The sequence below is a fragment of the Rhodnius prolixus genome, unplaced genomic scaffold, assembly GCF_049639745.1.
Source record: "Rhodnius prolixus isolate KJV_2025 unplaced genomic scaffold, Rpr scaffold_4, whole genome shotgun sequence".
NCBI classification, from domain to species: Eukaryota; Metazoa; Arthropoda; class Insecta; order Hemiptera; family Reduviidae; genus Rhodnius; species Rhodnius prolixus.
This window is the reverse complement of record NW_027411614.1, coordinates 51634692-51661042: the sequence shown is the minus strand read 5'-3', so window position 1 is coordinate 51661042 and position 26351 is coordinate 51634692. Positions and strand designations below refer to the sequence as shown.

General features: G+C 35.5%; 1 protein-coding gene across 14 annotated transcripts in view; it reads left to right on the top strand.

Annotated features, from left to right (window-relative positions):
• Positions 1-26351, top strand: part of sm (heterogeneous nuclear ribonucleoprotein L) — a 97569-nt gene that overhangs the window by 25584 nt on the left and 45634 nt on the right. For all 14 annotated transcript variants that reach the window (XM_074131141.1, XM_074131137.1, XM_074131140.1 and 11 more), the window contains 2 exons: positions 7772-7868; positions 21275-21338. In XM_074131141.1, coding sequence (XP_073987242.1) covers positions 7772-7868; positions 21275-21338 — 161 coding nt within the window. The remainder of the gene's footprint in view (positions 1-7771; positions 7869-21274; positions 21339-26351) is intronic.

Sequence of the window (26351 nt, the reverse complement as noted above, 5' to 3'; positions counted from 1 at the left end):
CAGTTTAAAATGCTAAGTGTAAAGGTTGATTAAACGCCAAAAGGTAGACAAATCAGCTGGTACCAAACCTTTCATTCATACTTCCGCTCGTAATTTCAGCCATTAAGAAAAATTCGAAAAAGCAGGTTTTTAATGGAATTATTATAACAATTGATAACATTCGAGTAATGTTACTGCATTAATTTATCATTAATATCGTTAAGAATTTATTGGATAACACAGACCCTAATGCTGGCTATTTTCATCTACAAAAGATTTGTTCCAGTAGCACACCATTTAACTTAGATTGACAGTTTTCTTCAACTACATTCTTAATCTAGGTGTTCTTCCTACAATGTTATAAAAGATGTGTATATTTTTCGGATAGCTAACTATTCAAGTATTTTGGTAAGAATATCTTGCCAGGGTGTTGGTCTAGTGGTCTAGTGCGTGGCTTTGTATGTGGGAGATCTCCAGTTCGAATCCCGCGAATGACTACTTTTTATTGAAAAAAGTATTGTAAAGCATTAAGTATTATGAATGACTCCGTTCGCGGGATTCGAACTGAGGATCTCCCACTTACATATCCACGCTCATGATCACTAGACTACCACTCGTCCCTCCCTAGCAAGATATTCTTACAGCAATCAAGAAGTCTTGCATACGGGGTACATTAAAATGATGTGATGGTTGCTTTTATTTGACGATAAAACAAATTTATCCTGATTCTCCCACAAATGTAATTACATTATACTACATGTTTTAAAATCTTCAATTATTATTATTTTTGTTATTTGCGTCACCAATAACATTTTTTGTAGTCAGAGGACCTCCCGAAACGTGTATTTCTGGTGGAAAATTAATATTGAAAACCGTTCACGAATAGATAATATTGTAACTTTGATCTTAAATATATCGACTAATATTAGGCATATCAAAACGGGGTTATCGTCATTTTTCACCGGTTTTTATGAAGTTTTCATAATCATTGCCAAAAACAGTGGTCCTTATGAAACCACAATTAGGTTTTTGGCCGTAACGCCGCCAAAAATGAAGATACAGCATCGGGTGTGGAAAATTTGAAAATTAGGCCAAAGAAAACATAGAGTTTATTTAATGGATTTTTCCGTTTTAATGCTTCCCTAAAAAATTATTAGCGATTGGTGCGTTTTAAATGGATCACCCTTTGTATGTGGGTATTTGTGGCTATGCAGATAAATTAAAACTTTATTAATGAGGATGATCTGTAGGATGAACTACGCGACAAAGAATCTCCAGCATCACAGTACTGTTGTGTCTAGATATTAGCGTACAATTTAAGATTCATGCCAGCTCACTTCCCCTTAATTATAAATCTGCTATTTTGGCACTGTCTCTTTGAACATGTCGGCCCAATGGAAATGGAGCGTGCTCTCAGCATTCGTAGTGAACCGCCAGCTGTTATTCAGTTATTAATCGTTGATTAAAATTGAAACACAGTCCCTGGTTTTTTTTTGTGGGTACAAACATTGGCAGGAAGTACTTTTCTGGCATTTCTATTATCTGGTATTTCTCTTAAATTACTCCAGGAATTCCGGCATTAATGAATCCTTGGAAAAGTACTAAAAAACAAAACCTAGCAGACACAACAACACGTGACTACTCTTTAGATTGACAAAGAAATTTCACCTTAAAAATGTTTTGTGAACGCATCTTTCTGATAACCGAAAACTATTTTAAGAGATATTCGTTAGAGGCAGCTAGGAAAGCGTTCTGTTGGCTACGTGATCTGAGCGGATGGGTGCTCGTAGACGGACATCATTCTGCTTTCTTGAAGTTCTCAATGAACCCATTGCACCCATTGTTGTTTGCAGAATGTACAAAGCGCATTTAGCTGGTTTATCTCGTGTATTTGTGCAATTTGATGAGAGGTGCGCTCCAGTACATTCAACGACTGCGACAATAAAAGCGCGCTTGCCCATACTCTTGGCACGGTTTGCTTTTCACTATTTGTTTCTTCTTGTTTAGAATTTTGCTGTTCCATAGATGATCAATGTCGAATAGTTCTTTAATATTTTGGCGGTGCTTCAAGCCTACAAAATATAGTGGTAGAGTCTGCACGTACAGTGAGGCCTAGTTCTGATATTTTCTGTTTAAAAAGTTCAGTGGCAGTAATCTGTTTCATGTACTAATGACGGCTCGGTGTGCCTTATCTTCTCGAAGTTTAAACATATGGTAATCCGCCTTACATTCTTATACTTACAGATTCGTTAAGATGCCTTGGTAACTATCTACAGGTGTGGCGTTAACGGTGAGATCTGTGGTGTGGCTTTACTTGTGAAGTGGTCGTTACTGACAATACGTGAAAGCGCTTCACAGAAGACAGCCAACTTCTTTATATTTTTGAATGAACTGAAGATGGCTTATGTGCTCGTGGAGTCGTCATAAACTGTACATAAGGGCTACGTTTCTATTTGAATGAGAGAGAGAAAAGTATTTCTTATAATTAAACCTGCGAGGGGGGGGGATAGCTAACTGAAAAGAAAGTATATGTTTGTCATATTTTTGGACTTTTCGTAAAGCTTTCGCTTAAGTCCCTCATCACAAGTTGTGGCCTAAACTGTTAAGTTGTTTGGAAAACTAATCAGTATTATTAAGTCTATTTATTTTAATGCCATTTATATTAATGGAAATTTTTCTAAAGAATATGAAATATCGGAAGGGGTTTTGCAAGGCGAAACTTTAAGCCCTTTTTGTTTTCTTGCTACATATCTGATATAATTAAATACTTGACAGAAAATGGGAGAGAAGGTTTTAAAGTTGGTAAAGCGAAAGATCCAATAATGTTCCAATTAGCGGATGATTTGGTCATCTTGGAATGACGCTGGGAAGAAGCTAGTGACTTTGTCCCGTTGTTGTGAACACACAATGGGGTCTTAATGTAGATATTAGTAAAAGGAAGTTCTGCCTTCCTGTAGAGAAGGAAGAAAATAGTTAAGAACCCTTTATTGCAATAACACTCCTTTACAGTTTGTTAAATGATATATTTATTGCTTATGATATGTTTACACTTTAAGAGTGTCCCCTTTACATCATCTGGTAAATTTTGACGGGCCATTTCTTTTGGAAGTAATACTTCCAGTCACTAGGTTTGTTTAAGATATGCTATTTTGGCCGCGTTCCACTCTGAATTACATTTATGAAGTACCACTAATGTGGCATTATTTAAGAAAGCGATCAATTTTGGTTTGCAATATTAGCTCTACCTGAGAGTAAATTGGAGAGAATTTGTTTTAATGAATTGATTTCATGGAGTCATGTCTCTTACAATTGCTGTAATTGGGTAAGTTTGCTCAGGACAATTGTGTCCACAATTGGCGAGGATTATTTGTTGGCTGACGCCACTTCGGTGCTCTCATTCTCTGAATTATATAGAGATTTATTACGCAAATTCTCTAACAAACTTATAACCCGGAATTTAAATAGATTAGTAAGTTCGGTCTTGAAGAGAGATATTTGTGTCTTCAAGCAAATATTGATAGCTTGAGATTGATCAGTCAGTACCGAATTTCTAATGTCGCCATATGTGCTAAAGGTGTTAATTACATAATTGATTGCCAAAAGTTCGATATACTTTCCAATAAAAACCATGATAAGGAGGGGAGACCTTGGAGCGTTTTGCGATGATTTCTCCTAATTATAATAGTCTAGGGAGACTATAAACCTTACTGTTTTTATTAATTTTATTTCATATATTGATTTTATTTGTACCGATACTTCTAGCATGTTGTTTATAATTATTTGCTGACTGCACTAAAGTTGGGACAGTTTATTTTGGAGGGGTGATAGCCAAATATTATATAATTTTAGATTTGCTGTTTTGTTGAACTATAAATCTTTAGATATTGTGGCTGAACTGATCATGACGTACTGGTTATGATACTCTTTTTGTAAGGAATTGATTAAATTTAATCTTTTTTTTCTCCTTCTCTTTTTAGTATCGGTGTTACTTGTTCGGTGGATTCTATGTTTGATTGTGTTTATATTTATGTGTTTGTAAACTTCAATTTTAATGTTTATTTAATAGGGAGCTAACTCGCATCTGTAAGGACAATATCATGTCTACAGATAAATAAATATGTAGGGCTTACCCTAATACCGGAGCTTGGGAGTTGCAAAGAAAACAGGTTTCATGATATAAACGAGAATTTATTACCTAATTACGGAAACAAGAACTTAATATTAGCTCTTGATGTTAGTTCTTAATATTAGAACTGATTATTAGTAATAAAACAGTCTAGATACTTAAGAAACTTCTAAAAGATAAAATACTCCCTAAGATTAAAAACAGAATGTGATCTATAAAGCTATTCGTATCATCCCCAAAACTTCACTATGCCCAGGGTGACTTCTCCGCCTGACATCCAGCCTGCCGGGACCCAGAGAGAGAGTCGACATCACTCTACCGCCTGATACCCAGCCTGCCGGGACCCAGAGAGAGTCGACATCAAAGACAACCAGATCTTCGAATTACCCACAGCTGCCAACACTCCCTGTACTTGCATGGCCTCGCCCATGTCTGAAAGTGTCCTCATGTTTCCTGCCGGTTTACGCACGGCTCCTGCTACAGGTATCTTTTCACTGTCCTGTTTCTCATTTTTCCAGACTGATGCCCACGCCACAGCACGCACACACCCAGACCACCAGACATACAACTAAACGCACACTTCTCTCCAGGCCCCAACCAATCTGCCGACGGCGCGAACAATGCTCTCTGTGACTACGTAATTGTAATTTAATATTTAATTCAATTAAATATCTTATTCTCCAATGAACACAACAATTCTGTCTCCTACAAAAACCCAGCTCTATTTGAATTTTTTTTTTTTTTTGGTAATAGGGGTGCAGTTTTTAGCAAATTAAATTTGAAAGATAGGGCAAGCTGTCGAGAGTGACAGAATGATGGTCACTCACTAGGAGAGGATTAGCAGACAGAACTGGAACGAAGACACAAGTTGGCTTTGTTCCCAGTAGAGAGGGTCAAACTACGCTGACATCTGGCATTTCTGAAAGATAGAGCTTTAATACAGACAAAAATACACGTGAGATATGTGTTGGTAGGTCCGCAATGGCACTCACGCGGAAACAACAATATTTTAGTATTGATCTGGTACCGATATGGCGGAGAAGAAACGCTAGCTCCTCAACTTCTCCGCTTGTCCCCTCCACTAACCAACTGTCCTTCTTAAGGGTATGGAGCAAGCAACTCCTCAAACACGCCAACCTTTCCCAGTATTCATGCTTCTTCATCAGCAATTCAGTTCATGGGGGTGCTTCAACAACATTGGAATTGATTCTGGAATTAATGCTAGTTAACCAAGGGTAATATCGTCTTATCAACTTCCCAGCTGAAGTCATTTTTCAACAAATTGAAAGAAATACGAATGTTAGTAGAGGAAATTGGCTTTAGTCCAGCCGTAGGCAGACACGAAGTTATAATTCAATGATACGGAAAGTGAATTATTAGATGAGCGATTTAGTGCTGCGAAAGAGTCATCTCTAAATGACAGCCATAACTAATGTTTTTAATTTATTATAATTATTGTTATTATTGTTATTATTGTTCCTGTTACAACATAAGCTTACCGAAACTGGACATTTCAAAGATGGGGACAAACAATTTTTCTGAACTCGAGACACAAACTCGGATTATGTCACGCCGCTCAACTTAAACGTTGCGAGAGGGATTCACGAGGGACAAAAGCCAGGAACAGGCAACTCGTACCACCAACTTCTGCAAATCAGCTACTCAATGAACTATATCGTCTTCAAACAAAAGAGGGTGTAACGAACTTAGAAACTATGGCACACAAAAGATAGTACAAGAAAAGATATGGTCATAGACTAACGAGTGGGATTATGACAGATCGAAAAAGTAATGTTTAGCAGGTGGCCTTCCAACGGAGTGGTATCGTAATCGATTCTTGATTCTCTTGGATAGCGTTGGTTTTTTTTCACGCTGGTAGTTGCGATGGTTGTATATTCGTAGCCGAGCGATAGAAGAAACTCTCTTGCTAGTTTATCTAGATAATACTGGCTAGATCCCAAATCAGTGAGTTGGGTGGCAGTGAAAATGGAAGAGGTGGTTTTAGCTCATTGGTAACATACAGTACGAGGTTAGAATGTGTTAAGTCAGTGTTGGTAAAAAGCCGCGCTGAAAGGCAGTTTTCCTTAATGTATTTACCATTGCCACATTGCGCATTTAATTTCCCTTTAATCCCTTCCAAATCTTCCTAATTTACAAACTCTTCGCTTTGGGACTTCTCTCATTAACCAGCTGCTTTCTGAATAAGTATTTGCGTTAGTTTTATTTACAATAAAATACTGTAATTTTATTTCAGTTATAATTTTTTTTTAATATAATAAAATTTTAATTTCAGTATCAATTGGTTTCTCTGTCGTTATTTAATGAGCATTACATTGAAAAACTTGCAAGACAAGAGTGTATGATGTTACCGGAACCCTTCCGACTTCCTAGGGGGCCAGCGCTTATCTTCCGATCGGTAGAGTTTCCTCCCGTAGTACTTATCCCACGCGATTTTTGGCCCTTTACTCTACTTTTTTGACCCTTTAACATTTCTAATATTCACTGAAAACATCCTCTAAAATTCTAACTGGCTGCCGAAGAATAACCGTTAGCAATACAATAGGGTTTTGCAGGAACATCCGCAACCAGTTCAAAATGTTGATTGTAGTATTGCCAGCTCTCTTGAATCAAATTTAGCATTGAGAGTAATTGATTTGTTTCCGTACTCGTATTACTTGGACCAACCTGCTCCAATCGTCTACAAATAAGTAATTTCTACTAATGGTCAATGTACTAGAAAATGTAGCTAAATTTACAAAATGTAATCGGTGTACAGTAAATGTACATCGGTTAAAAATGTTCAGACGACGATCATTTACCTGGACCAATTAGTTGTGAACGAGATGTCAGACAGTAAAGTCGTACGCGAGATAAACCCATAAAATTAATTTTCTGGGTTCACCTATACATATCAACCCTTATACAACTCTCCTACCGGACAGTTTTAGTATTAATAGAAGGCTAAAAGAAATAATAACATTAAAAAATTGATTATTGAGTTGAAAGGTGAGAAATAAAAAATGTTTATAACTTCACATGATTATCGCTGTACTAAGAATTGTTAGTTGTTATATCTAGTAGGGGTAGAATTATCAGATTCAACTTGGTTTTCTTGACCACGCCCACCTCCCCACCTTGTGGCTTTCTTGCTTCTTTCTATCTCGAACTTTTCGTCGCTCGCCACTATGAAGAGATGTACACTCTGACTCTTCCGTTAGTAAACAGAAAGAAGTAAATAAAACTGCTGTAATGGTGTAGTTATATTAGAAATGGCATTCCCATATTCTCTTTTTAATAATTATTTAAGTAAATATAAAATGTACGTAAAAGGTAAATACACTGTTGTTAAGAGTACCTGGTGGTCTGACTCATATACATCCGGTATACGAGTATGTGCTCTCTGTGCAGGCACGGTATTTAGAGAAGTCTGAGAATATTGGAATGCCGTGCCGCCGTAACATCAACGTAAACAATGACTAAAGTGACTGAACGAATGCGCATTTCTTGACTACCCATAGTGCATCTCTATCGTACATCGCAATCCATATTTTTCGCAAATCAGCTCTTAATAAATTAAATCATATGAACTTATTAATGTAATAATTTTGTAAGAAAAATTAAAGTGAAGCCTGGAAGTTTTCCTTAACAGCAAGCTCATGATGTTACGTTCGACAACATTGACACTGCAAAAAGGGTTAAAGAAGCTTTGAATGGAGCGGACATATACTCTGGCTGCTGTACTCTGAAGATAGAATTTGCCAAGGTAAGTTTACCTCCCAGTAAGTACAGCTACTACTCGTATTAGTACTGCCATTGTGGGCTCCGGCCAGTACAATGGAAGCCTTTAAACTTGACTGTGTAACATTGTAATTTGATTATAGCCGCCATATATTTCTATAAAAAATGTTTAGTTCATAATATTTTAACTGTTTCCGCAGTTAGTTTCCGCAAGCACTCTAATTGCAAGAAATTAGATCAATCAGCCTACTTTGCATTTTCCTTTTCAAATTCACTGAAAAGTAGGCTCTTCTGTTTGGAAATTTCAGCAAAAAAAGTTAACCCTGAGAAAGAGTGTGGAATAAAGAAATATATATATATATATTTTCAAGACAATAGTGCGCCCATAACTTGGACAAAACTGTTTGCGGGTATCAAAGTGTAAAAAGTAGATTTTAAGATAAAAAGAAAGTGATGCTGCCTTTTATGTGCTATGTCGGTAAACTGAATATTGTAAGATCCATTTGATGTGCAATTTCTTAATCCAAGCAACTTTAAACCTGGTATTCCGTCCGCCCTTTAAAATCTATTTTTTTTTTTTGTTGTCCCAGAAATACTTGGTGCCCATGTTATTTTTGTTCATGTCTGTAAATAGGTTCTATGTGAAGTTTTTTTATTTTTGTTAATCTTATTTTTTGATGAAAACATTTTTAATTAAAACTGGCCGGCAGGATACCCGTTAATTTTTTTTTTTTAAATAAAGAACTTATCATTGGGTAAGGGATATCATTTTTTTGAAACAACTTAAATTAAATAGTTTTAGATAAAAACATTGCAAAAAATGGGGAAAAACTGCATTTTCAAAAATGGTTCTTGTCGTTATCTTTTTTGTAAACAACGTAGTGCCTAAACGCATGAACCGATTTTCATCAATGTGGTGTCATTCGATTCTGAATTTCATTTAGGTGAGCCTTTTTTGGGTCTTGATGCTTTAACATTACGTAGATAAGGAGCCTCATTTATACAGGGTGAACCAGTAAGTATTGTCCATAGGTCTACTGTGTGTAGTACATCTAAAGTGGAGTTCAATGACGTATTGGCCAACTTCATATTTTCCATTGTTCTTGAGTGACGTCACTTTAATTTTTTTTTAAAAATCATTACTTTTTTCCAATAAAAATGTTATTACTCAGAAAGATTTAGTCCGAATTCGATTCTGATGACATGAATAGAAAGACAGATAAATTTTCTAAAAATTGATACCATTTCGAAGCATAAGTTATTCTCCAAACAGCCTTAATCTTCCTCCGAATGCTGGAAAAATAAAAGTGCAATTTGTTTTATTCGAAACGTTTTTCTAAGAAAATTGTTACTATGGATTCTTAGGGGACCACTGTTCTAAGCATTCTTTTAAAACATATCTCCAATGGTAGTTGCGGATCCGACTTAAGACCATATCAGGTTATAATGAAAGTATTGCTTATTCCAAATATTAACAAAATCTGTAAAGCAGATAGATATGTTCCTTTGCAGAATAGCCAAAAAGGAAAATCTGTCCGAAAAGTACAAAATTCTCCTTAACAAAACTTACAGTTTAAAATGCTAAGTGTAAAGGTTGATTAAACGCCAAAAGGTAGACAAATCAGCTGGTACCAAACCTTTCATTCATACTTCCGCTCGTAATTTCAGCCATTAAGAAAAATTCGAAAAAGCAGGTTTTTAATGGAATTATTATAACAATTGATAACATTCGAGTAATGTTACTGCATAAATTTATCATTAATATCGTTAAGAATTTATTGGATAACACAGACCCTAATGCTGGCTATTTTCATCTACAAAAGATTTGTTCCAGTAGCACACCATTTAACTTAGATTGACAGTTTTCTTCAACTACATTCTTAATCTAGGTGTTCTTCCTACAATGTTATAAAAGATGTGTATATTTTTCGGATAGCTAACTATTCAAGTATTTTGGTGAGAATATCTTGCCAGGGTGGTGGTCTAGTGCGTGGCTTTGTATGTGGGAGATCTCCAGTTCGAATCCCGCGTATGACTACTTTTTATTGAAAAAAGTATTGTAAAGCATTAAGTATTATGAATGACTCCGTTCGCGGGATTCGAACTGAGGATCTCCCACTTACATATCCACGCTCATGATCACTAGATCACCACTCCCTTAAAAAATAGGCAATTACTTTACTTTTTTTTATATGCATTATAAAAAAGATAAAAAGATATGCATCTTTTTATGGCGGTTATTTATTACTGTATTTTACAAGCGCTTAAATAAAGGGTCTACATTAAATTATAATTGAGAAATGAATAATTGCTCAAAATGATTTAGATCAATCTGAAAAATAGTTTGGAATAGAATAAAAAAAAAATAAGCTTATTTATTATGTATATGCGAGGTGTGGCAATTAAATAACGAGACTATTGCTGTAAAACATTTAATTTTAAATTTTGTACATATTTAGTTATTATCTCCTTCAATATACACCCCTCCCCTATCCCTACAACGCTCCATGAGAATTTACCATTGTTCGAAACAGTGCTGGAAGTCTTTTTCTGTCAGCTCCTGCATGACGCGTGCCGCTTTTTCTTTCACAGCTTCAACGGACTGAAATCCTGTTCCTTTTAATGCAGATTTGACTTTGGGGAACAGATAAAAGTCACATGGAGTCAGGTCAGGCCATTAAGGCGGATGGCCTAAAACTGGAATGTTGTACTTGGCTAGAAACGTCTTGACAGGCAATGCTGTGTGAGCCTGCGCGTAGTCTTGATGGAGAACTCATGACATGTTCTTCCACAAATCGGGTCGTTTTTCCTTACTCTCACGAAGTTGAGTAAGCACCTCACGGTAATAATGTTGATTCATTATAATCGATATTTTCATCGTTTTTGGACGTGGAACGGCGACCAGGGCGGTCATCATTTCCGACGTCTTCTCGGCCATCTTGGAAACGCTTGAACCACTCAAAACTCGCGCACGTGATAAACATTCATCGCCATAAACTTCTTTTAATAAAAGATAAGTTTCAATAGCGGTTTTACCAAGTTTTGATGGGAAATTTGACGACAATTTCACGAAATTTCACTACAACACATATCATGTTTTCGGCAAAACGAAACTAACACCTCTTACACAAACGACGGTTCCGGTCAGACTGATTTTTCTACAAACACATGAGGCGCAGCAACCGAAAGAGAAGGCTTTACGCTGCACAGATGTCGGTCGTTAGGCTTTGGCGCATGTACTCGTATAGTTCTTCTGTAGCAGCATCAGTCTGTTATTAATTAACACCTCGTACATTATGAATAAAGTAGCCAGCATAAGGGCCTGTGACATCTAATAAATTCTTAACGATATTAATGATAAGTTAATGCAGTAACATTACTCGAATGTTATCAATTGTTATAATAATTCCATTAAAAACCTGTTTTTTCGAATTTTTCTTAATGGCTGAAATTACGAGCGGAAGCATGAATGAAATGTTGGGTACCAGCTGATTTGTCTACCTTTTGGCGTTTAATCTACCCTTATGCTTAGCATTTTAAACTGTAAGTTTGTGCTAAAGAGACTTTCGTACCTTTTGGATAGATTTTCCTTTTTGTCTGTTTTGCAAAGTTACATAGCTAGCTGCTTTACAGATTTTGTTAACATTTGGAATAAGCAATACTTTCCTTATAACCTGATATGGTCTTAAGTAACCACTGGAGAGATCTTTTAAAAGAATGATTGTTGTTAAAGTCCCCAAAGAATCCACAAAAACAATTTACTTGGGAAAACGTTTTGAATAAAATAGGAATGTATTTGTACGTAAATAGCAAATTACAGTACTTACTTTTAACAGGAGTAAGAAAAATAAACAGCGATTTCAGTGCTTCTCCCTAAAAAGTAAAGAGAAATTAAACTTCAAATACGAACTTTTTGCAATACTTGCCTTTAGTTGCTGTAAGAATTGGGTGGGACTTTGTCACGCAGTATAACTCGGACCACTTCTTCCTGCCAGAATTGATCAAAATTCGTAGAAGGTTATTGATTATTAAGAGAGGCCTTAATTAAGTGGGGCAAACTCCGTTTCTAATGTTGTAGACGTCGAGATCCACAAAAGCTGTACCAACATAAAATTTCGAAGCGGATGGCAATTCATTCACGTAAATCAGTTCACGCGTAGATAATTGGAACGATTGAAGTACTTTCTCTTAGTTGATGTCACTTTAAAATCACGTATGGTAGCTTTAACCACTTCTTCTTGCTAAATTTTTATCAAAATCGCACTAATCGTTATGGAAATATTAGTAATAATGGTTAAAGAGGGCCTGGCCTGCGTGGTGCAAACTCCTCTCCTAAAGATACCCAGCGTCGAGACATCTAAAAATGCAAATATAAATCACTTTTTGAACCAAATAACACTATTGAAGAAAATAGGTGCACGAAACGATAGTTTTTAAATTATTGCAAAACTTCTCCTTAGCAGGTCTAAGAGCAGAACTTCGCTTCAATGAAATGTAAAGCAGCTCTAATCATTTCATCCTGCCAAATTTCATCACAATCGGGCTAAGATTTACAGAGTTATTACTAATAATAATTTCAGACGGGGGCCTCATGGAAAAGCTAATAAACAAAACAAATTATGACGCAAAAAGTTCTTTACTCTTTTTAAAAGTGCATTCATGCAATAACATAGATTATCGAAATTATTTTGTTTTTGCATGAAAGTTAAATGCAAGTTTATTACTTTAGTAGGAAGAAAAAACATGGTCGCTTTAAGTTCATTCTATGACATTGATCGGAATTATTATTACCAACACTTTAGTAGTTAGTGGCATCTAATGAATTCTAAAAAATATTAATAAAAGTTGAATGCAGAGAAATTACTTAAGTGCTATCCGTTGTTATAAAATTTCCAAAACACCTTTTACTTATTTTTAATATCTTTGAATGTGTAATGTGTGAAAGGCGAAGATGAAGTAGTTCTAGTTTAATAGTAGTAGTACTTTAATGGTGAGGGTTCAGAAACGGGGAAAAATTAGGAACAAATTTAAATAAAACACGTAATCTTTTTCCAATGTTTCTAACTGGCTGAATTCTGAATGAAATATTTGGTACTTGCTGATTTGTGTAACTTCTGGCGTTTAACCTACCCTTATACTTAACTGTTAATTTTAGTTAAGGAGATAGTGGGTTCGTGCCTGTTTGGCTTTAATCTGGAGCCATTTTTGATAGTAGTTTTAACATAGGAGACATGGATGCTCCATTTGGCCAGATTCCAACAGCTAATGAGTTTAGCCGCGCAGTGGGCAAGAAAATAAGCGTCTTGAAAGTGGCGCCTATTTATAAACAGCCAAAGGAACATTCCAAGAACCGAACCCGTTTCCGTCTTTCCACTTCTAATCGCGCTGATGTATAATTTAGCAAAGATCATACCCTTCTTGCTCATTACACCATCTAAAGGCATTCTTTTCCAGCCAAACTATAGTCATTCGCTGAAATAATTTTTACTTAGGGCAGGATTAGAGTCCTCAGTCAATTGAGTTGCTTAAGTTTTGTTAATATTCGACCAGTTTGGCTAAAGAAAATCTATTTTCAGTTGTGAATAACGGTAACCGTAATGATCGAAAATCACTAAATAATGCTTATTACTTGCATTGAAAAACTTCTTAGTTTAGAAGGCCTCATTATTGTTATTGCGGATGTCTTATTATTTGTGCAGTTTGTTTGACTAATGACTAATTGGCGTTGCAATCGTTCGCTAGGCCTACAAACACGATTTTCTCTAAACAGAAAACTAATTCAACGTTACTGACGCTTCTGGTACCTTCTGCAAGAGCTGTTAGAAATATAATTACATCACGATTAAAATATTTGTACAGGTAAACAGTTCCTGGGTGTTTTGGTTCATTGAAGGTTACTGAAGATAATTATGCAAACAAAGATACAAGTTGCAATAGAAATATACTCACTTTATATAAATATACAGGGTGATCCATTTAAAACGCACCAGTCGCTAATAACTTTTTAGGAAAGCGGAATTTCGAAAAAACGCCTAAGTAAACTATATGTTTTTTTGGTCTAGTTTTCAAATTTTCCAACCCCGATGCTGAGTCTTCATTTTTGGTGGAGTTACTGGCAAAAACCTTATTGAGGTTTCATAAGTACCACTGGTTTTGACAATGATTATGAAAACTACATAAAAAGTTGTGAAAAATGCCGTTAATCCCGTTTCGATATCCCTAATATTTCTTGAGATATTTAAGATCAAAGTTACTATTTTATCTATTCGTGAACGGTTTTCGACATTAATTTTCCACCAGAAATACACGTTTTAGGAGGTCCTCTGACTGCAAAAAACGTTATTTTTGACGCAAAGAACAAAAATAATAATAATTGAATATTTTAAAACTTGTAGTGTCATGTAACGGTTGTGGGTGAATCAGGATAAATTTGTTTTATCATCAAATAAAAGCAACCATCACATCATTTTAATGTACCCCGTATGCAAGACTTCTTGACCTATGAAAACGGTAAGAATATCTTGGCAGGGTGTTGGCCTAGTGGTCAAGAGCGTGGTTTTGTAAGTGGGAGGTCCCCAGTTCGAATCGTGCGGGTGCAGTCATTCCCAATCCTTAATACATCATAACACTTTTTTTAAATAAAATGTAGTCATACGTGGGATTCGAACTGTGGGTTTTTTCGAAATTCCGCTTTCCTAAAAAGCTATTAGCGATTGGTGCGTTTTAAATGGATCACCCTGTATATACTCTCTGTATATATATACATATATATATATATATAGAGAGAGAGAGAGAGAGATACACTGCCGGTCAAAAGTTTAGGACCACCTCAATTTTTTGAGAATATTCGATATATTTTGGAATAAATAACACAAACTAACATTGTTTTTCAACAATGGAGCTTTAATATATGTTAACAGAAGTACACAGTTCAGTATACGAGGGGCACTATTTATATTTTGAGCCTAATAATAAAAAAAACAGTAATTTGTCATTGAAAATGACTTTATTGTTTTTCAAAATATTCTCCTTTATGATCTATACACTTCTGCATGCGTTCGAACCACTTGTCAAAGCATTTTTTCATTCCGCTTGAGACACCTCCAAAACATGGTTTCTTCTGCCGACGAAAATCGTTGTCCACGTAATTTATTCTTGACGTTCGGAAAATTAAAACTGTCCGGTAGGACAGTTGTATAAGGGTTGATCATCAAAAACTGCAAGAAAAAGCGTAACGTTGAAAAACACCCAACTTTAACAATTTTTTTCTCTTTTTCTATAAAAGATAAAATTCCAAAATTTTCTTTAAAATAAAGGGCAAATCCTCCTTTATAACTGTAATTTTTTTGCAACAACCTAGATCTTACAGGTTTCGAGAAAAAAGTTGCCGAAAATGAGCAAAAACGGCATTTTCAGAAAATGTTCTTGTTCTTCTTCTTCTTCTTCTTTTTCTTGTTACCTTTTTTGTAAACAACGTAGCGCCTAAATAATGTCATAAATTTTCATGAATGAGGTGTCATTCGATTCTGAATTTTATGTAGATGTGCCTTTTGGGGGTCTCGACGCTGTACATCGAATGGGAGAGGAGTTAGCCCCCTTTATGTAAGGCCCCCTCAAAAATTATTATTACTAATTACTCTGTAAATCTTAGCCCGATTTTGATAAAATTTGGTAGGATGATAGGGTTAGGGCTCCCCTACGTAACATTAAAGCGGCGATCAGCTCTTACACTTGTTAAGGGAAAGTATAGCAATCGTTTCAAATTATCGACACGTGAACCGATTTTCATGAATGAAGTGTCATTCGAATCGAAATTTTGTTCCGATTTGCACTTTAGAAGCCACGACGCTGTGCCTCATAAGGAGGGGAGTTCGCCCCACCCAAATAAGGCCCTTTCTAAAACTATTACTACCAATATTTCTATAACGCTTCGTCCGATTTTGATAAAATTCAGCTCAAATAAGTGGTTAAAGCTCCTCTACGTGGCTGTGAAGTGCTATCATGCTCTTGCACCTACTAAGAGGAAGTACTGCAATCGTTTAAATTATCAATGAGTGAACCGATTTAAATCAAAGAATTGTCGTTCGATTAAAAAATCTTTGCCTCTTCGCCTAGAAGTACTGCAATCGCAGTTTATTTTTCTTACTCCTCTTAAAAGGAAGTACTGAACTCGCAGTTTAATTTTGCTATTTACGTACAAATACCTTCCTATGTTATTTAAAACGCTTTTTCAAAAAAAGTTGTTTTTGAGGATGGTTTGGGGACCGCAACTATAATCATTCTTTAAAAAGATCTCTCCAGTGGTAGTTACGGTTCCGACTTAACACCTTATCAGGTTATAATGATAGAATTGCTTATTCCAAAGTTAAAAAATCTGTAAAGCAGATATGTTACTATGGAAATAGACAAAAAGAAAAATCTATCCAAAAGGTACAAAAATCTCTTTAACAAAAACTTACAGTTAAAATGTTAAGTATAAGGGTTGATTAAACGCCAAAAGGTACACAAATCAGCAAGCACACAACATTTCATTAATTCTTCATTAATATTTAAGTAATTTTACTGCATTAATATTCATTAATATTTTTTAAAATTTATTAGATGTCACAGCCCCTTATGCTGGCCACTTCATTTATAATATTTTTTTGTTATAATTATGATAAATCACATATACGTACATGCATGTTAAAGTAGAAAAAGACAAAGTTAGTGTAGGCTACTGTCTAGAATTCGTCTTACCGAAATATTCGAGAGCACAAATAACACACAGTTATAACAAGTAGATTATTCAACAACAATTATTGATTCCTCAATTGTAATTTAATTTAGTTCCCCTAATTTTACTTATAGTAAAATCCTGGAATAATTAGCTGTCCTAAAAATATGCATATCTTATTTACTTTATATTACATATATACAACATTGTAGGAAGAATACCTAGAGTGAAAATGTAATTGAAGAAAACTATATTATTTGCGATAAAGCCAGATAATTATTACCTATTATTAAAAACGTTTGATTACTTCATAAAATAACAATTACTTTAATCGAAGAATGAACTTAAACCGACGATTTTTATTTAAAAATAAAAATAAATAAATAAAATAAACAAAATCATTGATGTATGTTGGTGTGAACATTTTTTAAAAAAGGTTTTGAATTTTTTAGTCCCATAATTTTTTTAAATTTTTTATAACGTTTTTCTTTTTAACCTGTAATTAATAGTTTGATTATTATAAATAGCTAGATTTTACAGTCAATCTGCAGGGTTACTTGAACATATATTTTGTAGACGAAAATGGCCAGCATAAGGGTCTGTGACATCTAATAAATTCTAAAAAATATTAATGAATATTAATGCAGTAAAATTACTTAAATATTAATGAAGAATTAATGAAATGTTGTGTGCTTGCTGATTTGTGTACCTTTTGGCGTTTAATCAACCCTTATACTTAACATTTTAAACTGTAAGTTTTTGTTAAAGAGATAAAAGAAGTCATTTGGTGCCAAATCAGGACTGAACGGCGGATGACCCATGAATTCGATTTTTCGAGTGCTGAAATAGTCGGTTGTTAGACGAGATGTGTGACAGCTGGCATTGTCTTGATGAAGAATGATCCGACGGCGCTTGTTTGTTTTCCTTATTTCATCGAAGACTTCCGGCAAACAAATGGTTGTGTACCATTCAGAATTGACCGTTCTCGTTCCTCTAAAGCAGTGGTTCTCAACCTTTCTAATGCCGTGATCCCGCAATACAGTTCTTCATGTTGCGGTGACCCCAAACCAAAAAATAATTTTGGTGGCTACTTCATAACTCTAATTTTGCTACAGTTATGATTCGGAATGTAAGTACCTGATATGCATTATATATTCTCATTGCTACAAATCAAACATAATTTAAACGTAGTGATTAATCAAAAAAACAACATTTAATTATACATATATTGAGAAATATTGATTACTAATTCCAATAAAATAGCATTAATGGCCATAACGGCGTGCGTTCCAGCTGAATAGCGCTGCTGCAGACGGTAGCGCGACTTCTCAACGGCTAAAGCCAACGGAAATATGTATAACCCCTGTGTTTTGGTCGTTCGACCCCCGCCGGAGTCGCGACCGACAGGTTGAGAACCGCTGCTCTAAAGGCACTGTTGCCACATGACCAGTTTTTCCGAAAAAACAGGCGACCGTTTGTTTCGAAGTGCTTCGAGCGCGAACAACTTTTGTTGGATTTGGTTCATCTTGAAACACCCATACAGTCGACTGCTGTCTAGTTTCCGGCTAATACGCATATATCCATGATTCGTCGTCACCTGTTACAATCTTATACACGTCTTTTGAAGCACCGCCATTGTACGTATGCCTACCGTGGGTGTAATTAGGGTTTTGAGTGATTAAAACTTATTAATTAATATAAATAACAGGTGGTCTTAAACTTTTGAGCGGCAGTGTATATATATATATAGACGGAGCCATTTCTGCCGAATACAGAGGCTGGACATTCATTACAGTGTTGTTTTTAGCCAAAAAATTACGAATAATCAATTAAGCGTGAGCAGGTACTTCATCGAGGTTCAGAAGCCATGAATTGTTTCGCCACAAATCCGGGCGTTTTTTTCTGATTACTTCACGCAAACGGCGTGGAACTTGTAAGTACTTATAAGGAATACTTGTTGATCTCTTGATTTTGTGGCAATATATAACGTTTCGAAACGTTGGCAAAAAGACGAGTTGTTTTATTTGACCGATTCCTCGGAAATCTTCCATCCTAAGTTTAAACATTATTTTAATCCCAGAAGACTCGCCAAAAGTAATAGTTAACACTTCTAAAACTATGCTACACTTCATTCCATTCTTATTGCAAACTGTAACACAAATTCTCTGATCCATTTTTAAAATCACCGATCCTACCAAAACATATATAACCTTTTTGATAACTGACAATAGACTAATGTCTAATAATGTCTGCTAACGCAGTACAGCAACTTTTCGGGCAAGTTTATCAACACAACAATAAAAAATTCATGCGAATCGGGCTAATAAAATGCGCGAAATTACAAAATTCCCGTAATTTTTTGAATACTATATCGAAGAGGTCACTCAGAAATTGAATCAGGCTGACTCTATTTGTCTCAGGTAGGGTTTGATTTCTACAGTAAGGGAAGATGCAGCCACATCATGCTTTCATCTGTGTTTTCTCTCGATATATCCTTATAGAAGCACTCTCAGTTCTAATACGTAAAGTTTAGAAACTTACTCATATATTTGTGTTTTGTGTATATGTGAGTGAATGCTTTAGAAGAAAAACTAGAAATGCAGTCTTGAGATAAAGCAACGAAAGAATTCCAGTTACCGGAAGTGCCAGTTGGTTTTTTCATGTTTTTGAAATTTCCTTAACGATTTTCTCCAAACGTGGTTGAAGTCCTTTCCTATGGATTCAGAATATTTTCCTGGAGAATTCGATTACTTCACCCGATTTTTTCTTAGAGCAAGTGTTGCAGTCTGGCAGATGTTTAATTTTTAGTTTCTGCCGTAATATATGATCAGTGGTCATGAGTCATAAAAGTGGTTTTTAGAAAATGGTGCTGTGAGTTTGAATAAAATATCTCTAAAATGAAAGATTTTAGGAAGCTAAAATTTTATAGTTCGGGCTCATAAGTGAATTTAACTGTTCAAATCTCTAACAGCATGTACAACTGTATTGATTGTTTTTCCCCTGCATTTTGAGTTTTTCTGTCCCAGTAAGCGGTAGACACTTCTGGAAAGCTTCTTTCTTTCTCTGGAAGTAATATTTCAATATTATGTGTGTATTTTATATGCACTTTTTTATGAAAGGGTAGATGTAAATTAATAGCTAGAACTGCAGTTCCGAGTTGAATGAAAATTCCATAACGAGAAGAACAATTTTACTAAGATTTATTTTGAAAATGACTCCTATCATTTTTTATTTTTCATTCGTTCCCTGAAGAAAATCTTTTATTTATTTAAATCTATCTTGGAAAATGCATGTTCTTTTTCTTTTTTTTTGGTAAGCGTCATTTTGTTGTAATAACTGAATCTCTTATGTTTATAAGAAAAAACAAGAGTTTGAAGAAACTGCCGAATGAGGTTCTGATCAGCTCCTTTCTCTCTGTAACAGTCGGTTGCGCAAATTTAGAACAGTTGCCTGACCAACAGTATGTTAGGTTTGTCACAGAATATCTAGAACACACGCCAGATCAGTCTAGCTGACTTATTCCTTAAGAAATTTATTTTTGTAGATATAAAATATTCCTGTAATGTTGGACAAGTTTGTTGTGTGAGTCAGCTGACAGTTGGGTCTGCTATTGCATGTCACTCCGGAAGGAAATTAAATCACTTTCAGTTGAGAAGCAGACACGTCAGAGTTACACATTTGATTTAGCTTTATTGAGTAACATGGTAAAAAACTGTTCTGTGCATGTCGAGACCCATCTACAGCAATAGAACAACTTACAAGTTCAACCATTTGCTGTTCTTAACAGAGTTTTAGTGTTATTTCGAACAACCTTAAAAAAATGTTCGCTTTTAAATCGCTAAGAAGGCAATTCATGTCGAGTTACGAAACGATCTATCGACTCAAGTCAATTTTAAGAACTCTGCGAAGATTTTATTCATATTAATGTGTGCGAACTTAGATAATACTCAGATAATGTACAAATTTTGTTGAAGCTTGGCATGAGATTGCGATCATGAGAAATCTTTTTATTTAGAAAGTCTCATCAAGAGAAATACCACATCTTCATAGCAGATCAGGGCATTAAGCGGTTCTCGTACTCCACATTTTGGCAGCCTTTAGCAAGGAGCGTTAAAGCCCGTAGAGTGTCATTTGTTTACGGTTTTTGTGAGGCTAGGGTAACTCACGAGGAGTTGGTTTAAGCTTTAGACATTTAACTCCTTTTACCAATAATTCCCAAGTTTCTGCTCATCACCCGTCCACATTACGATAGAAAACACATCGAATTCAATGGTAAACCAACGGCTTCCTAATATAATTTCTGTGATAGTGGTATCATATTATGCATTCGTTATATGCCGTATAGCTATAGCTACCGTGAGGCTCTTTATTCTTCTTGAAAGTTTTGCAGTTGGTAAAATACCTTCTGCTCATCCTGCTGTCTATCCATGCTGTTAATCCGTTTGATGCAAAGTTGAGTTCAGAATATGCATATCTCCACCTCTATAGAGTGCTGTCGGTCTGAACTTAGCGTGGCAGAAACTGCACGAAGGCACTCCACTAAGCCACTTTCAACTAGGTCGCGATTTTTGGCAAATCCAGTTTTTTTATTTGATGAACCTCTTACTTTAATTATTTACATAAAATTACGACTGCACCTCGTTGTAAAAGTTTGGTGCAGTTAGTTCACCCTTGTAACAGCAGTAAAAGAGTAACAATTATTTTGTTTGTTGCAGCCGAACAAACTCAATGTTTACAAAAACGATATGGACAGCTGGGACTACACGCAGCCCGCTATCGGTAAGTTACAACTAACTCAATACCAAAACAAATACTCATTTTTCTTAAAGGAACTTAACAGTCGAAATAGTTTTATATGATGTATTCAGAAAAGTCCTTCAAGGCAACCGATTTATCAATCAAAAGTACTGTGGAAATGATCTAATCTAATGACATGCCAGGGCATGTCGGCGCCGAAGTTTAATGAGGCAGCCAAGATCCTGTCATCGTTGGCGTAGAAAACTGTTTAGAGGCTAAACGACTACGCCCTCCGAGAAGAGTTCAAAAAAAAGGGGCTATCATCTGAGAGCACTGCTTACAAACCCAGAGGATTGCCAATTAGTTGTTATGCCATTACACATGTCTGGTCAGTTACGATTACAAAGTAGGGTAGGATTAATCTGAGGAAAAATTAGTTTCAAGGATACTTAGGATTATAGAAGAAGTGGGCCAGGAGCATAGTGATTATGTAGAACACTGGAGAAATTAATAGGAGTTTTGTCAAACAATAAAATATATGAATTGCTTTTTTTTTTATGGACTCCAAGTAGGATTACCACTCTCTGGTTCCTAAAAAACTTCTCTACTCCTAAGGGAGAGTATACATTCCACCAACCCTCGTACATTCCACCACTAACTGTTAACTACGCCGTCTTTCAATGAAAGTTGCAATTTTTTCCCAAGATAGTTAGGAAACTACTTACTCTAATTTGTCGTTTGGTGCCGCAGGGACTCCTTTCTTCACACCCTGCCTATCCTGAGGGATGGATCGCATGCCATCTTAGATTGATCTTAGAGTTACCTGCGGGTTTCTAAAGCTAAGTAGTTGCACGTATTATTTCTGCAGTCCTATGTATATTGTGTACGTGTTGTAGGTGTTAACCTTGTTTTTGTTTGTTGCAAAGCTGGGAGGCGCGTAGAAAAGTCTACGTCTCTGAAGAAGTAGCAAATCTATTCACCCAATGGGGTAACCCCCCGGAACGGTGCCGCTACCAGCAGCAGATCGAGAGCTAATTATTATCAATTTTTATTAATTACTTTTGCTTAATGTAGATCTATGGCTTATTAATTCAGGCTTAAACTTTTTAAAAAGAATTGTACCAACACCATTTTACTTACTATATCAATATCATTGGGAATTAGAAAAAGACTATAGTTAGTGGTAACAGGGTCTCTTTGTTTGAGAGTATTGCAATCAGTCTCCATTTCATGAACCAGAGCTAGAAAAAGACTATAGTTAGTGGTAACGGGGCCTCATTATTTCCTTTATGTGAGAGTATTGCAAACAGAAGCTCTATTTCAAGAACCAGAGCTCTCGGCTCCCAGACAAAAACAGGTTGTCACCCGCAAATCTCTGCAATAAAGTAATCTGCGTTTAATTGAACCAGGTCTGATTTATCTAACATTGGAATATACGGAAATTGATTTATTGTTAGACTCATCGTCCTCTCTTACGTTATTATAGGTAATTTGATTTGTTCACTTTCAATAGAAAGTTTTTAAATTAGATCACTCACACGGCTATCTATTCTCAGCGTTCCTCAAACAGCGTTTTCTTCAAATTTCGAAGGTTTGAGTCATATTTAATCCTTCTCAATCAAGATAATCAAGCCTTATTATTAGTAATAATTTTAGTGGGGGCCTTACTTACGTGGAACAAACTCTCCTCCTAAACTACGTATCTTGTCGAGACCCCCAAAACCCATGACTAAATAAAATATCGAATTTAATGACAACACATACATGAAAATCGGTTCACCCGTCGATAATTTGAAACGATTTTGATACTTCCACTTAGTAAGGTGCAAGAATAAGATGGCTCTTTAATGTTGGGTAGGAGAGTCCGATGGCTCTTTAATGTTGATAGGTGAGTCCAATAGCCCTTTAATGTTGGTAGGAGAGTCCAATAGCTCCTTAATGTTGGTAGGAGTTTCCAATAGCTCTTTAATGTTGGTAGGAGAGTCCTATGGCTCTTTAATGTTGGGTAGGAGAGTCCGATGTCTCTTTAATGTTGATAGGAGATCCAATAGCTCTTTAATGTTGGTAGGAGAGTCCAATAGCTCTTTAATTTTGTTAGGAGAGTCCTATGGCTCTTTAATGTTGGGTAGGAGAGTCCTATGGCTCTTTAATGTTGGGTAGGAGAGTCCGATGTCTCTTTAATGTTGATAGGAGATCCAATAGCTCTTTAATGTTGGTAGGAGAGTCCAATAGCTCTTTAATTTTGGTAGGAGAGTCCTATGGCTCTTTAGTGTTGGGTAGAAGAGTCCGATGTCTCTTTAAAGTTGGGTAGGAGAGTCTAACAGCTTTACTCTGCCAAATTTTATCAAAATCGGGCTAAGATTTACAGAGTTATTTGTAATAATAATTTTGAAGGGGCCTTACACACATGGTGCTTACTGCTCTCCCATTCCATGTGCAATGTCGAGACACCTAAAGGGCACATCTTCGTCAAATTCCGAATCGAATTTGAAATTCAGTTGTGAAATTTGGTTTAGGCCTTACGTTGTTTACAAAAAAAGTAACAACAACAAGAACAACAATTTTTTATAATGCCGTTTTGGCTCATTTTCAGCAACATTTTTCTCTAAATCTATTAGATTTGGATTGTTGCAAAAAAATTCGGTTATAAAGGAGGATTTGCCCTATTTTGTCAAGAAAATTAGTAAATTTTATCTTTTATAGAAAAAGAGAAAAAACTGTCAAAATTGGATGTGATTGAACGTTATTATACTTTTTCTTGCACTTTTGGACGTCAACCCTTGTACAACTTTACCGGACAGTTTAAATAATACTGTTCGTACAATTATTAAATTATTTAATAAAGTACTTTACATGTTAGATACTTAATTAACTACATTTAAATATAATGTAGGCGACATCTACTGATGAAAGCAGTTTATTTATACTAAGTAAGTATTTTGATTAGGGTTAAATAAAATTCCTTTTTTGTCTTTTTTTTTTTGTTGCCATTTACGAAGCTGCGATAAACAATTTATTACCATTTTAATCAAGAATTTTTTATTTCCTACTTTGATTGCTCAACTTTCTCACCGAACGTCGTTCCTTTTAAATAATTGATGAATTGATAATTGTATTATGAAATTATACTATATTTTAGGCAATTTAAGTAACTTTTTCCCTATAGGGGTTTAATTAATTAGCGTAAAACAGGGCAACTTTTTACATCGAATACAAGCCGTGGTTAATTCATTTTTGCTGACCTTAGGTACTACAGCTATATTTGAGGACAAAATTGCATAGACCGAACTTTCTGGAACTATTGTTGCTAAGAGTTTTTACTTGGACTATTGGTGCTCCAAACAGCATTAATTCTTCGAGGTGTCAACAGCGTTTGGTCCGAGTTTTAATAAAAAAAAAAAAAAAACGGCGAAATTTCGTGCTCGAGATGTCAGAATGTTCTGAAAAAGTAGAAAAGCAATAACAATGACATTCTAAGTAACAGAGAATTTACTGTAAAGTATTCTACCAATATCAGCATACTAAGTAACTATTTCATTCTGAAAACGCTTTAAAAATTACTCTTTTCAGACCCGCAAAACTTTCTTTTCAACTTGTTACATAATAGAACTTAATTACACTTTGCGTTTTCCTCGATATCGGAACGGCCCTCTTGAGACGCGGTTTTAAGAACATTTGATGAGGTTGTGAAAAATAACTGTGATAAACTAAAGTTAAGGCTAAATACTTGACGCGCGAACTTAGTTGAGAAAAAGGCACTCAGCTGAGAAATGCCGGCTACATTTGTTACGTTTTTCTGTAAAAACTGATATTTGAGTAGAAGGGAGTTCGGGGTGTGGAAGTTCATCAGCCACACATTTGGATTTGATTGGTACCAATGCATTTCAGCATATGAACAACCCAGAGCAACTCTTGAATCCTTCAGTTCCGTTATAAGAATAGCTCCGAGTGAGCTGGGCATTGAAGAACTGGATATTGAGAGATATTATGATTAATTGTTTTGGAAATTAAGAACTATAAATTGCTTGTTGAGCAAATTAGTTAAACATTATGAACGACGACACTTAAACAATGATTAACGAGACTCGGACCGTTTGGGTGGTGTAGATGTTGACATTGATAAGTGGATGAGTGACACCAGAATGCAGACCAGTCGTTCTATACAGCCTTTACCCGCTGGCTCCGAGCCAATTTTAAGTTGTTTTTTTTTTTATAAGAAAAAGATAGTTTGCGTTTGTGTTAGTTTACAAGTTAGTTTAATAGTTGTACAGGATCATTTCTTCATTCTGCAACATAATGTATTTGTAAATTGCTTTATTTTGCGTCTATTTATTAGCCTACTGGTAAGACCTTTACTCACACTAATCTACAATTACGCATTTTTGCATAATTTAGTGGTTCTTCGAGAAAAGTAACAGTTAAAAAAAAGATGGAAATCTGAAATTTTCCTACTGATCACCAGAGTATGAAGACCGAGCAGGAAAAGCGCTGCCAGTTTTGAAGCAATGTTATTATTAGTACCAGATATCTATTACACAAGTATTATGTAAGTCATCTTAGCCTCTATCATAATGGAAGTTTTTGGGTGTTTTTTTATTATTATTTTTCTTTTTTGCTGCTGCTGCTGAATCGACTGATGTTTGGATATAATGATGAATATTTGAGCATTGATTGCCTGAATTTTCCTGAAGATTCTAGCGGTGGTTTGAGCTTCTTCCAAAGTTTTTGTCAAACTTGGTTTGAAGCGTGAGACTTGTAGGAAGGTACTTAGCAGCAAATGCCTAGGATACCAATTTGCCAACTAAGCGTTCTCTTTGGGATGAGCGCCCACCAACATGACATGTCTCCAGGCTGTTACTACAAATCTTTAATTTTTTGAGGCATAACCGATGTTTTTTTTTTTTTTAATCTGTTTAAAGTAACTTATCAGACTAGTGGATAATTATCTAGTAATCACTTATCACGAGTATCCTAGTGGATTCACTCAACTTTCCTAGTGACATCCGAGAGTTTTGCTTGCGGATCAATAGTTAGGCATTGTTATCTTAACCGAAG